At 45.4% G+C, this 15318-nt stretch overlaps 1 protein-coding gene across 1 annotated transcript in view; it reads left to right on the top strand.

Annotated features, from left to right (window-relative positions):
* The first annotated feature begins 8842 nt into the window (after window positions 1-8842).
* PSD (pleckstrin and Sec7 domain containing) overlaps window positions 8843-15318 on the top strand; it is a 127090-nt gene continuing 120614 nt past the window's right edge. The window contains exons 1-3 of the mRNA XM_063133212.1: window positions 8843-9799; window positions 9903-10005; window positions 14311-14785. Coding sequence (XP_062989282.1) covers window positions 8849-9799; window positions 9903-10005; window positions 14311-14785 — 1529 coding nt within the window. The 5' untranslated portion in view covers window positions 8843-8848. The remainder of the gene's footprint in view (window positions 9800-9902; window positions 10006-14310; window positions 14786-15318) is intronic.

Here is a 15318-nt window from a genome sequence, read left to right on the forward strand (position 1 = left end):
TTGGCCTCAGAGTGCCTTAAGAAAAAACCCTGCAAATATCTAGGAAAACAATGAACTAAAATTATATAAGTGAAATTGCCATATTCTAAATCAGCTGCTGTCATCTAGGATAATTTTGAAATAATTGTCATAGAGTCCAACATATCTCAGACAAGTAAACTTCTGAAGAAAAAACCAACCTCTGTCTGTCTGTCTGTGAGTGAGAGCCACATAGCGCTCCCCTGGAATCGCCAACACTTATTCTGTGTTGTTACGTTATGTAGTGTGTACCTTCGATGTGCCATGGCCACGTTATTACACTCCCCATCACGTGGCTGTCTTCTCTCACAATTGTAGCATGGCATGGCATTGAATACCTAGAAGGAGTTCTTTGCACAAATCCTGATTCAGATATCTCATCTAGCCAGATCTTATTTTAAACTAGCGATATCCAAACATCTGTATTCTTGGGGGCTGCTCTAGTCCCCAGACAATGATTTGGGGGCTGGAAGTGTAATTTACTGCACAAACTTACCCTTTTGACAGTGATGTAACTTCAAAAAATTGGCACTATTTTGCAGTAATGGTTTCTTGGTTATGGGATGTATGTGCTCAGGAATAGTATTACCTATATGTTGTGGATATACGCTGCCCTGAGATCTTATTAATATATAAATGTTTTAAATAAATAAATTTTAAATAAAATAAATATATTTCATCATTTTGTATACAAATATCGCAAGAGCAGCTGAGTTGTGCCTGGTTGGGACATGGCAGGGGGCCTTCTCAGCTGCCATGCCAGGCTTTGGGTTGCCCTCTCTATGGAGTTTCATTTTGAGCCCTCTGTAATGGCCTTCAGTCAGCAAGCAGGCATTTGATGTGCCAAATTGTTTGTGTGAGTTCTGCTTGGCTCAGTAGTTTCTGACACTTCTGCTTCCTCACCCCCCAAACATATTATTTATATTTTCTATACAACTGTTAAAGGTATAGGAGCCCTGTCTTCCTTTCCATATGGTTACCCTACATTAGATGACTCTTCTAATGTCTAGTAATATTTAGTGCTGGGAATTGGAATTTTCCAGAACCTGATTATAGCAAAAATGTCAGAGTGGGACATGATTACATTGGTAACAAATGGCCACAAATGGCATAGAGCTTTGCAGATGTGTAGTTATGGGTTCTGAGTTTGCCACAATTGCATATCTGTGATCATCAAGCTTGCAGAGGGACTCTTGAATATGGTTGTGTTTTCTGTCTGTTGATGTCTATCATTCACACAGAGTTGATATCCTGGACCAACACTTGAGAATCTCTGTTTTTTCTTAAGTGTTTTAGGCTCAATAAATGTAGAAATAAACTTTGAAAATGGGCAGATAAGGCTCTCAAAAGGCTGCAATGGTCAAAGCTTCTGTGGCATGCAGGGCGTGGTCTTCCCCCTCATGCCTTCCAGTTCATGAGTCCCTCATATATTCATCCTTTCTTTTCACAGCACACCTTGTATACAGGGCCCAGTTTTATATTTGCAGACTTTTGAGATCTGAATGAGAGTGCCCCTGGGCACAGAGAAATTGGACTTCTCTGATACAGAAATTAAGGGGGAGGCAGGCATTGTATGATGGGATACCTGGCTTCCTGAGAATGCCATACTTCCCAGGGTTATTGGGATGGAATAAATTTAAGGAATTTGCAACAAGCAGTTGAGATTCATATTGTAGGCCAGTGTTTCACAACAACAACAATAACAACAAAATAGAAGCACTGTACTATCTGCAAGAAAAGGACTTCTGAAAATCACCCTTGCCACTCTGTTTCAACTAGAGAGACCGCTGTTCCTGGCATTTATGCTTGTCCTGTTGATGAGCCTTCTGTGCCATAAGTACTAACCGATCTTGACTAATCCCTGCTGTGACTTGATGTACAAGTTCTTAGATACCTTTTGCCAGATGTGCCAAAGCCCATTACTGCTAAACCATAATCTCTTGCTCTTTCTTTGCTGAATGATGACAGTAATTGGTCCTTGTCCTCACTTTTAACAAAGTGGCTTTTTATGACTTCTTCTGTCTGAAGTCTCTGAGCCTTTCTACACAAGGCATTTATTGTGTGTTTGTGATTCTTCTCTTAGAGTAATTTGCAGGTTCTTTGCGCGACATTGTCATCCTTCAGGGCCTCTCCTGTGCTTTGCAACCATTTTAGCAGGGGTGGTGGTTTCTAATGAGGAAAGTCTGGTAATATTTGTGAATGGCAGGATAAAGCCTAATGTAATTGCATAATTCTCTTATACCACAGCACCACCTAGTGTTTATATATTGGAACATAGGGAAAGGAAGAGGTGGGGGAAACAGGGGGGAAACCGTGTGTAAAGGAGCTGATCTTAATCCTGGAAAGAATCCGGAAAGAGAAGCCTTGTTAAAGTGGCAGGGTAAATCTGTAGTGTAGATATACCCTAAGTGGCAGTTTCAAAGCAAAAACTGTAGGGATCACAGGTGTCCCTTCCTGGAGGTGAGGTGAGAGTGCAAATTTGGGAGTAGCAGAATTGGAGACAGACATCTCCTGTAAGGGGCACAGTGCGCTAACAGTTTTTCCTGCACAGGCCCCTTTGAAATGAAGACCATGAGTGTGGAGCCACTCATTTACTGCTCAAGCACCAAAATGTGTTGTGCTTACTTCATGCCTAGTGGTTTCTACATAGAAGTACTATCTGCATCAGCCTTTTTGGAACAAAATTAATATGTTGCCATATTACCTACCTGATTATATACATGTTTTCCTTAAAACAGAAATGGTCTTGACCTATCATATCATGGAATTTTTTTTTTCTATACGGATTCTCAAACCTAAGAATTAACTGCTTCTGGCACAATGAATGACAAATTGTAAACCATCTTACAGTTTCAAGTACAAGCATGGCTTCCTTTTCTGTCATTCTCTGCACATACTTTGAATCTTCCTTCTTATTCAGCAGTACATAGTATATTTGTCTAAATTCCTCTACCTTCTCCAAACAAAGTCTGCATAATTTTGTTTTTAAAATTCTGCGCAAGCTGGATGGACTGAACGATATAAAGCAGTCATTAGGGCTACTTCACAGTAACACACTTTCCCTACATGGATAGTACTTTGGTATAGGAAAAATCCATATGGAGACTGGTGTGTGTGTGAGAGAGAGAGAGAATTACATCTATGTGTAACACTTGCATGCACTCTTTTTGGCAGAAACTCTCTTTTTTGGCTGCACTCTTTTTGGCAGAGCAGAATGAGACTTTTGACTTAGTTCACCTGTTCACTATGCTCTGTATTTGTAGCACAATATTCCCTTGAGTTGTCTTATGAAAAGACATCAATTGGGTTCAGATGACACAATAACCCACAACGGGTTAAATAAGCACAGTGGTATATGTAACCCATCATGGGTTCTCATGTCATCTGTTGGGTACTTTTTAATCCACGATGGCTTATTTGGCCAAAATAACCTACTCTGATAACCCATGGTCTGCAGTAGGGGTTATTTATCTCACCGTGGTTTACTGTATTGTCTGTCAGGAACCATGTGTTATTTTAGTCACATACTGAGGTGTGCAGCAAGAGCGATTCAGATCTTGCCACTCTCGCGAGCGTTCTCTGTATAATGGAAACCGCTTACACAGGCTATTTCAGTTGTGTCTATGGCCCTTTCTGTACCATTGTTTTTCCCAGGGGTCGCTCCGGGGTCGTCCCGGTGCATTCAAATGACACACACGGAATCCTGGGGTCAGCTGAGGATGACTCCAGGGAAACCTTGGGGAAACGGAAAACGGGGATTTCCCAGGTTTTCTGTGGTCCTGGGGCCACAGGAGATGTGTGGGAGCCTGCCCCTACTTCATCCCACCTCCTTATTATTTATTTATTTATTTATTTATTACATTTTTATACCGCCCAATAGCCGAAGCTCTCTGGGCGGTTCACAAAAATTAAAACCACAGTAAAACACCCAACAGGTTAAAACACAATTACGAGATACAGTATAAAAAGCGCAAACAGGATAAAACCACACAGCAAAGTTGATATAAGATTAAGATACAGAGTTAAAACAGTAAAATTTAAATTTAAGTTAAAATTAAGTGTTAAAATACTGAGTGAATAAAAAGGTCTTCAGCTGGCGATGAAAGCAGTACAGTGTAGGCGCCAGGCGTACCTCTCTGGGGAGCTCGTTCCACAACCGGGGTGCCACAGCGGAGAAAGCCCTCCTCCTAGTAGCCACCTGCCTCACTTCCTTTGGCAGGGGCTCACGGAGAAGGGCCCCTGTAGATGATCTTAAGGTACATATTGGAGGAGGCGTTCCTTCAGATAACCTGGCCCCAAACCGTTTAGGGCTTTAAATGTCAATACCAGCACTTTGAATTGGGCCCAGACCTGGACTGGCAGCCAATGAAGCTGGAAAAGGACTGGCGTGATGTGATCTCGCCAGCCAGTCCCTGTTAATAACCTTGCTGCCCTATTTTGTACCAGCTGAAGCTTCCGGACCGTTTTCAAAGGCAGCCCCACGTATAACGCATTGCAGTAATCCAAGCAAGAGGTTATCAGAGCATGGATAACTGTAGCTAGGCTATCTCTGTCCAGATAAGGGCGTAGTTGGTATATCAACCTAAGCTGATAAAAGATGCTCTTTGCCACTGAGTTCACCTGTGCCTCAAGTGACAGTTCTGGATCCAAGAGCACCCCCAAACTACAGACCCGATCCTTTAGGGAGAGTGCAACCCCGTCCAGGACAGGGCAAACATCGCCTCGCCGGACAGATGAACCACCCGCTAACAGTACCTCCGTCTTGTCTGGATTGAGTCTCAGTTTGTTAGCCCTCATCCAGTCCATTACCGTGCCCAGGCACTGGTTCAGAACAGTCACTGCCTCACCTGGGTTTGATGAAAAGGAAAGGTAGAGCTGGGTATCATCCTTATATTGATGACACCTCAGTCCACATCTCCGGATAACCTCCCCCAGCGGCTTCATGTAAATGTTAAACAGCATAGGGGATAAGATAGAGCCCTGCGGAACCCCATGGCTTAGGAGCCACGGCACAGAGCAATAATCCCCCAGCACCACCTTCTGGAATCGGCCATCCAAGTAGGAGCGGAACCACTGCAATGCAGTACCTCCAACTCCCAGGTCAGACAACCTATCCAGAAGGATACCATGGTCAATGGTATCGAAGGCCGCTGAGAGGTCCAGGAGAACCAACAGGGTCGCACTCCCCCTGTCTCTCTCCCGACAGAGGTCATCCCACAGGGCGACCAAGGCAGTTTCCGTTCCAAAACCAGGCCTGAAACCCGATTGAAATGGATCTAGATAATCCGTTTCATTCAAGAGTGCCTGGAGTTGTCCTGCAACCACCCGCTCAAGCACCTTGCCCAGGAAAGGGATATTAGCCACCGGCCTGTAGTTGTTAACATCTTCCGGGTCCAGATTAGGCTTCTTCAGGAGTGGTCTAATCGCCACCTCTTTTAAAGAGGCCGGCACCACTCCCTCTCTCAAGGAGGCATTTACAACCTCCTGGACCCAGCCGGTGATCCCCTCCTTATTTGATATAATGAGCCACGAGGGGCAAGGGTCAAGCACACAGGTGGCCGACCGGACTTGGCCAAGCACCTTGTCCACAGCCTCGGGCCTCAATAACTGAAACTCATCCAATAAAACTGAACCGGACGGCGCTCTGAACGCCTCTACTATTGGAGCTGCATTAAGTGTGGTGTCCAATTCATGACGAATCTGAGCGACTTTATCTTCAAAGTGCCGTGCAAACTCGTCACAGCGTGCTACCGAGGGTTCCACCATCTCTCGCCCTGGCCCAGAGTGTAACAGGCCGCGAACCACCCGGAAAAGCTCCGCCGGACGACACTGAGAAGACGCAATGCTGGTGGAAAAGAACTGCCTCTTTGCCACCCTCACCGCCACAGAGTAGGCTCGATAGTGAGCTCTAACCCGTGTTCGATCAGACCCAGCACGAGTCTTCCTCCACCTGCGTTCTAGCCGTCTCCCCTCTTGCTTCATTGCCCTCAGCTCAGGTGTATACCAAGGAGCTGACCAGGCTCTGCTCAGAGGGAGAGGACGCTTGGGCACGATCGTGTCAACCGCCCGAGTCATCTCTGTATTCCACAGAGCGACCTGGGCTTCGACAGGAGCACCGGCCATATCAGCAGGAAAATCCCCCAGAGCCCTCTGGAATCCATCGGAGTCCATTAGCCTCCGGGGGCGGACCATTTTAATAGGCCCCCCACCCTTGCAGAGGGGAAAGGCCGCAGAGAGTCTAAACCTCAGTAGGAAGTGATCTGACCATGACAAGGGGGTAGATGTTAGTTCCCTTGCGAGTAAACGTGAGGAGACAGGAAATGGGCATGGGGCATGGAGTTCTTTGGGCTCTCTGTGCTCATCAGGGGGGAGCGGGGTCATGTTGTTGTTTTTAACTTACAGTTTTGTTTGGAGCACAATTGTGCTCATCTCACCTATTTAAAAAAAGAAGTGGTGGGCGCAACCTCCCTCCTTTCTCCCTCCCTCCCAGGATGTCACACGCACGTATGGATCTGGGGGAGGATCTCGTGAGCAGAATATTGCAAGATCCTCCTCCCTCCCTCCCTCCCGGAAGGCCGAGAGGTGTAGAAAGGGCCTATGAGGGGGGAGTGCGCAACACCTTATATTTCAACAGTATCTATGGTGGGAAATGTGTAATTGCGAGCAGCCTAAAATATCTATGCCTGCAATGTCTGTTGGGGGAAATGCACAACTGTGCTTTAGCAGTATGTGGAACACATTAAGGCTCAATTCCTGCAATGTCTATGGAGTGGGGAGGAAACGCGCACTGGCGCAATGGATTTTGAGGTTGCTTCGGTGCCTCCACATGGGAGGCATCAGTGTGTGAGATTTTGACCCGTTCTTGCAAACTTCCAAGGGTTTATTTGTGCCACCTCCTTTTTGGTACATCCAGAGGTTTTGCTCCTTTGTGTGTAATTGTGCAAGGTTTTGATGGTGCACTGGGTGCCTCTGAATTAAAGGAGAGACTCTGTGTATGAAGCTTGGTCCCAATCCTGCATACTTCCAGAGCTTTAGAGCTGCCACCACCACCACCACCCTTGTCAGGATGATGCTGGAAGTGCTGAATTAACCTCTCTCCTCTCGTTGGAATATTGTGGAAGGTTAAAACAGGTTGCTGTGATGTTATCAGTGGGTGAAACAGTGGCACTGCTGGGGCAGGAGGACTGCCGTGGGGCAGGGGATGGGGCGGGGATGACTGAGATCACGCAGTAGCTTATTTGTCTGATTGTGTGTCAGATTACAGTAGTTTAGGTTCAAAATAAGCTACTCTGTGCAATTTATTAAGCCATCATGGCTTAAAGTGATGTCTGAACCAACCATCAACATTTTGGCATGTTTAATTCCAGAAAATAAGAAGTCTGAGAAAAGGCTATTGAGAGCACTCTATAAATGTGAAGAGGAAATCAGGTTAAAGAAGTGAACGCATGCCAAAGTTAATGTAATTGAACATGTTTGCAAAAGGGTCGTGCCTGGGAAGGTTGCACATCCTCAAAGCCAGTGAGCAAGTCCCCAGAGGGAGAGAGTGGGCCCCAAAGGACCAGGCTTCCCAGCCATAGAAGAGCTTCCCTAAGCATGGTAATGTGTGTTTGGTAGTGGGGCGCTGGCTCATGGACTGTCCCAAGGCTAGGCTACCTCCCTTTTGGACTTCCTTGTGGATTGTGTGGGCCATATCAAAAAACCTTGTCTACCCCCGAACTTCTAGTTCGGGGGTAGACAAGCTGCTGCCCTCCAGGTGCTTTAGACTACAATTCCCATAAGCCTCAGCCAGCATGTTCAGAAATTATAGGAGTTGTGATCCTAAACAACTGGAGAGCACCAGGTTCCTATTGCTGGTCTAGTTTGACCTTTCGTTACCAGGGCTCTGCGTGGAATTGGCTCTGCTACTTGCCAGAAGGCATGCAGCGGAAGCTCAATGGTGAAGGGAGAAGAATTAAAGTATCGTGGCAAAGCTCCCATCTTTTTATTTTTTAAAAAAAACCTCCCAGATTGGGTCCACTACTTAACCTGCTCATCTAAGGACACAAAAATAGCAGCAGTGCTTCTCTGGATGCCTTTTATTTCTAGGCCTCCACGCATCAATCTGCTTCCCAGGGGCAAGACGTTCTCATTGGAGAAGGATGCCCAACAGCACATTTTTCCTTCCCTGAGCTCTTACTTGCATGGGTTTTTTGAGAAAGTAATAATCAGCTGGAATCCTCTTTTCTGTTTTTGTTTTTCTCGGCACCTTAGCTCAAATTAGAAACGCCTGCTTCTGCCTCAAGCATAAGTAGAGGATTATGAGGAAGCCAAGCCAAAGTTTGTGCATCTCTGTTTCTTTCTCATCACCGTTCATGTCAGATGATAGCCAGCTGGTGCCCTGTGACCTTTATGAAGTCACATGTGATGACTGCTGTATAGAATTGCCATCTAGGGAGAAGTGACTCTTATTTTTCCTGGTGAAGTGCATTGTGGTTTGTATGGTGAGAAAATGTGACATCTACGACAGAAGTACAGTGCTGGAGAGTGAGCTCCCATTGGGAAATATAAATCTGCCTTTAGTTCCCTGTGTGGAAATCCTCCTTGAAGTAACCCTGGAGGATATTCTATGGCCTTGCTTCTAGAGTGATGTAGTATAGGATCTGTTCACTCTGGTTTGGTGTGCCTCTGTATCTGAGATCCTGACCTCTAACTTTTTCCTGTCTGTTTCAGGGCCATGTAATGCTGCTTCTGCTTCTGCTGGACTTCTCACCTCAGCAGTGCTTAGAACATTCCTTCTGTTCTTTCTTCCTCGCTTTTCAGCTCTATTCCCGGTCCATCTCCTTCATCCAAGATGTCACAGGCTGGAGCAGTCATGTGCTGCCATCCTGAAGGAGATTATGCCATGTCACCTCAGCACTTAACTCGAGAGCTCGAGAAGAAGCCGTGGCTGTCGCCTTCGAAGAATATGGAGCCTGCTGCCTTTAAGTCCCAGCACTGTCTCTCGCCCAACCTCAATGCTGGCAGGATTCACCTTCTCCGGAAGGGACTTACCCCAATGGCTAGGAGGTCCCAGCTGGGCATGTATAACAGCACTGGCTCCCTCTTCCGGAAGGTCACAGAGATGGGTTACCTTGGCAATGGCAGCTGCTCCAGTTCAGGGAGAGTGACAGCGCCATGTACCCCGCTGAGAAGCAAGCCTCCACCCTCCCTGTGCTCCCCTGGCAGCCGCATCCCCCTGGTGGCTCCAGTCCCTGGTGGTCAAAGCTCCGTGGTGACCTTCCGGTTTATTGAGAAGGCCAGTGTGAAAACTTTGAATGGCCTCCCACTGGGAGAGTCCAGGAAGGAGAGTGGCCTGGAGTGTGGGGAGGATCTCCACTCTGGCTCCAGCAAGCAAGGAAACTGTTGTCCCACTGTCCAAAATCAGCCTTCCCCACAGGACAAAGTGACAGTACCCCTGGAGCCTGTTACTTCAGATGTGAGTGAGAGGTTCAGAATGAAGACAAATGAGTACAGTTTGGCCAGTACTGGTCCTACGGGTGAACAGACCCCACTGAGCCTCAGAAGTAAAGGCCAGGAGTACCTTGGTCATAAGCTGAAGCTGGAGACATCTGCTTCAGACCCTCTGCTGACTGGAAACAGGCTCCTTTTAGGGGCACCATCCTCCCTGAGCCTGGGTAATGGAAGCCCACGTCCTCTCAATGCCAACTGCCTCTCCAGCTCCCTCACCAATGGGATGAACAGCCCTTCTAATGATGTCTCATGGCTTCAGAGAAGCCCACAGAGTGGGGAGTCACCATGCCAGGTATTCTTTTGCCAAGAATGGATCTCCCCTGCATGCCCTTAAAACTTCTCACCTGACATCTAATGAAGGCCCTCACAAATAAAGTCCTCTCTCTTTTCCATAGGGAAGCCTGTGGGCATATTCCCGAGAGAGCTCTGCCCATGCCAAACGGATTGCCAAGGCAAAGTGGGAATTCTTCTATGGCTCACTGGACCCTCCTGGAACAGGTAATGAGCTCATTGCCAGGACTGGTGGGGAAAGCATTCCCATTTATGATTCACATCCAAAAATTGTGTCTTGAGGTTCCACCTAATGCAACTGCAGTGGTACATTTGGACTCTGGATAATCAGGTATGTGAATAAAGGAATGGATGGCATACTTGACAAATTAAGATAAAGCACAAACTGGAGATTTGTCCCCTTAGACAATAGGCTTACAACGCAAAATGGAACCCTGTTAGCTGGACAGTGATAACTTAAAATCGACCACTTTTAGCATGATTTATGGAGCTGTGGGAACTCCGCCCAGAGTTTCCTTTGCTAGTACCTACTAGCAAGGCAAGCCCTTCCCTTCTTTCTGATCAGATCCACTTTAGAAGGAGCAGCTGCAATCTGCCATACAAAGTGGCAGGCTGGGATGTTTCTCTTCTAAAAGATCTACTCATGAGTAAGATTCTGAGTGGAGCAGTATTTGTAATTCCTGTGTTGCTGCTTTTCATGCAACTTATTTGTTAGATTGCACTCGTGCAAAGAATAGCACATGGGCTTATTAAGGCTGCTGCCAGATGAAGTCCTCCTAGCACTGTCAGTCCAAAGACATTGCACAGCTCTTCTGTCTTTCCCTCCTTAATGGTTTTTTGGTGGTCAGAAAAAGGATGGAAGAAGTGAGAAAACATGGGAGGGTTAAAAGCGGAAGATAATAGCATCTGGACCCATGGTAAAATTCCATGAATGTAGCGGGGCGATTGCACAATAAAAGACTTGCCTGGAAGCACATGAGGACTACAAGGGGAAAACGCCCAAGTGTTTGCCAGCCCACGTACAAGAAAGAGATGGGCTTGCCCCCAACACCTTGGTCGCCAGGGAAGTGAGAGACATTTCAGGCTCAATCTACGAAGCCGCTAATGTCGAGTCAGGCTATTACTCCGTCGACCAACAGTACTGGGCTTCTTTTACTAGCAGCAGCTTTTTGAAGGCTTTCAAGTAGAGACAACTTTTTCCAACCCTATTATCTGAATGCTTTTGTAGCTGCTAAGGAGAAGCTGGGGATGAAAATGGGGGTTTTTTTGGCATGTGATCTGCTACTGAGCCATGTACTCTTTTGCTTGCCTTTGTTGCTTTGGAGGCCTGATCTATCCAGGGCCCAGTCAAAGTAGATTCTTTGGATTGCCAAGATTAAACTAGACCACTTGTGAAAGGAGTAGCAGTTTGATAGGAAAAGGATGCAAAATAAAAAAAAATTACAAAGAAAGCTCACACATCTCTTCAGCCCATGGAGCTGGCATATGCTGGGACTCCAATCAACAGCTTATTGGAGATCATTTCCAGTGTGGTGTAGTGGCTAGAGTGTCAGACTGGGAGTTGGGAGATCTGGGTTCTAGTCCCCACTTGGCCATGGAAATCCACTGGGTGACTTTGGGCCAGTCACAAACTCTCAGCCCAACCCTCCTCACAGGGTTGTTGTTGTGAGGATTAAAATGGAGAGGAGGATTATGTATGCTGCTTTGGGTTCCTTGGAGGAAAAAAAGCGGGATATAAATGCAATAAATAAATTTCCAGAACCCACAAATTTCCAAATTGGTTGTGCACATTCCCTCATGGAGCAAAGCCGAACTGGTTAGGACTTGGCTCAATCTTTTCTACCCTTTTTCTACCACGTGTCCCAAAGCATCATAGGCTGGCAATGAGTTAGCCCTATGACTAAGGGATTGCAACATTTCAGTATGGTGGTATGTGTAGGGAAGCGTCTGCATCTCCCTGGCAAGATAAAACAGTAAAGCAAACAGAGGAAATTAGGCAGCTGTGTAAACTGTTGACATGCCAGGATCATACTGCCCTTATGCAAATCTATGGTGCGACCACACTTCGAATACTGTGTACAGTTCTGGTCACCACACCTAAAAATGGATATTGTAGAGCTGGAAAAAGTTCAGAAAAGAGCAACTAAAATGATCAAGGGGCTGGAACATCTCCCCTATGAGGGAAGGTTACACCAGCTGGGATTGTTTAGCTTGGAAAAAAGGAGGCTAAGGGGAGACATGATAGAGGTGTACAAATTTATGCATGGTGTGGAGAATGGAAAGGGAGACATTTTTCTCCCTCTCTCAAAATACTCGAACCCGGGGTCATCCAATGAAACTGATTGGTGGGAGATCCAGAACAAATAAAAGGAAGTACTTCTTCATGGTTAAATTATGGAACTCACTACCACAAGATGTAGTGATGGCCGCCAATCTGGATGGCTTTAAAAGGGGGTTGGATAAATTCCTGGAGGCAAAGGTGTATTAATGGCTACTAGCCCTGATGGTTGCGAGCTATCTCCAGTATTTGAGGCAATAAGCCTGTGTGCACCAGTTGCTGGGGAACATGGGTGGGAGGGTGCTGTTGCACCATGTCCTGCTTGTTCATCCCTGGCCGGGGATGAACAAGCAGGTTGGCCACTGTGTGAACAGAATGCTGGACTAGGTGGACTTTTGGTCTGATCCAGCATCATGGCTCTTCTGATGTTCTTATGAGGATTTCACCCTTATCAGCGTCGGACAACTAGCAATTATGAACATGTGGATTGGGGCCTGACCAATCTCCCCATATAAGAAGCCTACAGAGTTGCCCAATATATCTAGGGCCTACTCTAAGAAACAAGAAAGCTGACCTTTAAATAGGCCTTTATACATTTAATAGACAATATATAGGATACCGAAGTTCAATGCCTCACCTGATTCCTCACCACTACATGGCCCCTACGCAGTCTCAGTTTCCCTGCTTTGTAAGCTTGCAACTTATTTTTTACATTTTTATATGGTGCGTAATTAATCTAGGTGCCTTATATATAAATGATGCTAATATTGCTTACTTTGGTTTCTCTTTTTTTTCTACTTACAAAAGTTTTTTTCAAACGGGGTGATGGAGGGAGTTCCACTTAGGATACAATAATACTAGTTCTGATGAGGGATGAATAGAATTCCGTTCCCTCAAATCACAGCATAGCGTGAACATAATTGTCTAACCTCGATAATTCTTACAATGAAGTATTTGGTTTTCTGAGATGTTGAAATTTGGTTTGTGACTCATAAGAAGGTCTCTCGTTATTATTTATTTATTTATTTATTTATTTATTATTACACTTACATACCACCCCCGTAGCCAGAGCTCTCTGGGCGGTTTACAGAAATTCTAAAATTTATATTATCTATTATTTATACTCTGCCCCTCAAAGAAACTTTCCAAGGTCAGCTCTACAATAACAATATAAATTTAAATACAATAGAGTAAAAATAAAACGTTCACAATAAAATATCAACAGTGTTTAGCACTAGTGAGATGTGTTTCTAATGCCTAGCTCCTAGTTTACACCCTGGGGTTATTGAGGCGTTCTGGACCTGAACAGGGCAAATGTATAGGGACAAGGGGCCCTCCAGCCCCACCGCTTTCCTTGGGGGGCTCTCAACACCAGCCAGAATAGGCTGGAATTGACATGTACTGTTGCTATATAGAGAAGGTAGGATAAAGTACATTTAAAAACTTAGAAGTGATGAATCAATGTTTCCGCTACTGGAGTAAAAAAAGTCGGAGCATTAAATTTGGTTGGTTTGAAATTGTGAGGCACTGAAACCTCACAATTTATTTATGATTATTTATCATACTGTTGATTATTTAATTATTGAAATGACTAGTTGATGTGTGGAGGTATTTATTTATTTTAATTTATTTATTGCTGTACAATGCTTTTCTGGATCAAGTATTCAAAAAAAGAATAAACTGTTTTGTTCTTATAGAAGATGATCAGTGACTACTTTATTTCTCTTTTAATTCCAGTGTGGGATTACTACCCAATGCACAAATCCTCATGCATGCAGTCAGCTGTGCAAAAAATACTGTGTGTGAGGACCTGGGCTGGGGACCCAAAAGGTGCTATATGGTTTTTTTGTGGGGGTGGGGCGTGAGTTTAAAAAGTTTAAGGACTGAGTTAGCACAAATTTCATTTCTTTGCTTTAACTTTTGTATAGCACTTTATCTCCAGGCATGATGATGGTGATGGTGATGGTGACCTGATACTAATCTTTGCGCAGAGGAATGCCGAAGCTGGCTGGCTTCTTTCTTTCCTCCCTCCTGCTCTGTGCTTTTGTTTTTCTTTCCCACTTGTCTGTCTTATTGGACACATGCTTTTTACTGTACTGTACAACCATAGGTGTTGATGTGTAATATGTTGGTGTTTCTGGGCTAGTGCCATGCACATAAGGCAGAGGGAACCAGTATCTTTTAGGAATTGGTGGGCATTTTTATGTTTGTAACCTGGTATCTCTGTGTTCCAGGGATCGCTCCTCAGAACACACTGGACCCTCCTCCTGAGCTCCTCAAGAAATCCAGCCAGCTGATGCAAACCAAACCAGATTGGATGGGGCCAGAACATAGTTTGTGCCATGTAGAGGTAGAAATTGAGATGGCTCCACCAGGTAGTACAAAGCCTGGAAACTGTGAAACCGGAATTATCCGCAGAACAGTGAAGTATTCAGAGACTGACCTGGATTCTGTTCCTTTGAGGTGCTACTATGAGACCAACATTGATGACATCTTGGCTGAAAAAGATGAAGTGGATTCAGCCATTGAGAGCCAGAAGGACAGTGAGAGCAATCCTAGTTTCACTGGAATCTTGGGGAAAGGGAACACCGTTCCAAGGGACCTCTTTATTCCGCACACCAGGGAAGGTGACGGCAAGTGTTTGAGAAATAAGACACAGGACAACAAAGATGATGAGGTATTTGAAGCCGCACAACAACAGCAGGACAGGTGAGGGTTTCTTTAGAGTGGCCAGTACTGGTAGCAAGCAATGTTGCCTATTTTTTGTTTGTTTTACAGAGGCCCAGTTAACAACAGAAGCCTGGAGTTTGCTGGCTTTGGGATAATTGAGTCTCTTTATCCAGGGCACCCTAATACCTATTAACACATGGTTGGGCTTAACCAATGCCCCTCTGGAAAGTCTTGTCAGCCGGGTGGAGTGCTGCAGGAGACATACAATAATGGTCTTGGTTATGGTGGGGGCTGCCAGTGACCCTATCGCACTCTTGCTTGTTTTGGTGTACCGGTCGGTGCTTTGCTGAATTAAAAATCCTGCAAATTCTCTCCTAAGTGCTCTCAGTCCTGCAATTCTGTTTTATGCTTTCTGCCTTATTCCTATTGTCTGTTGACAAGTTGCTATTGCTGCTACTGTTGCTCTCAAGTTTGCTTTGGACTGTGCCTATAATGCCACTAACTCAGACTCATTTCCCTTGCCATGTTGCAGTAACACAGGACAGAATGTCCTGCAATCACATGCAATTATT

Source organism: Elgaria multicarinata, chromosome 8, assembly GCF_023053635.1.
Source record: "Elgaria multicarinata webbii isolate HBS135686 ecotype San Diego chromosome 8, rElgMul1.1.pri, whole genome shotgun sequence".
Lineage (NCBI taxonomy): Eukaryota > Metazoa > Chordata > Lepidosauria > Squamata > Anguidae > Elgaria > Elgaria multicarinata.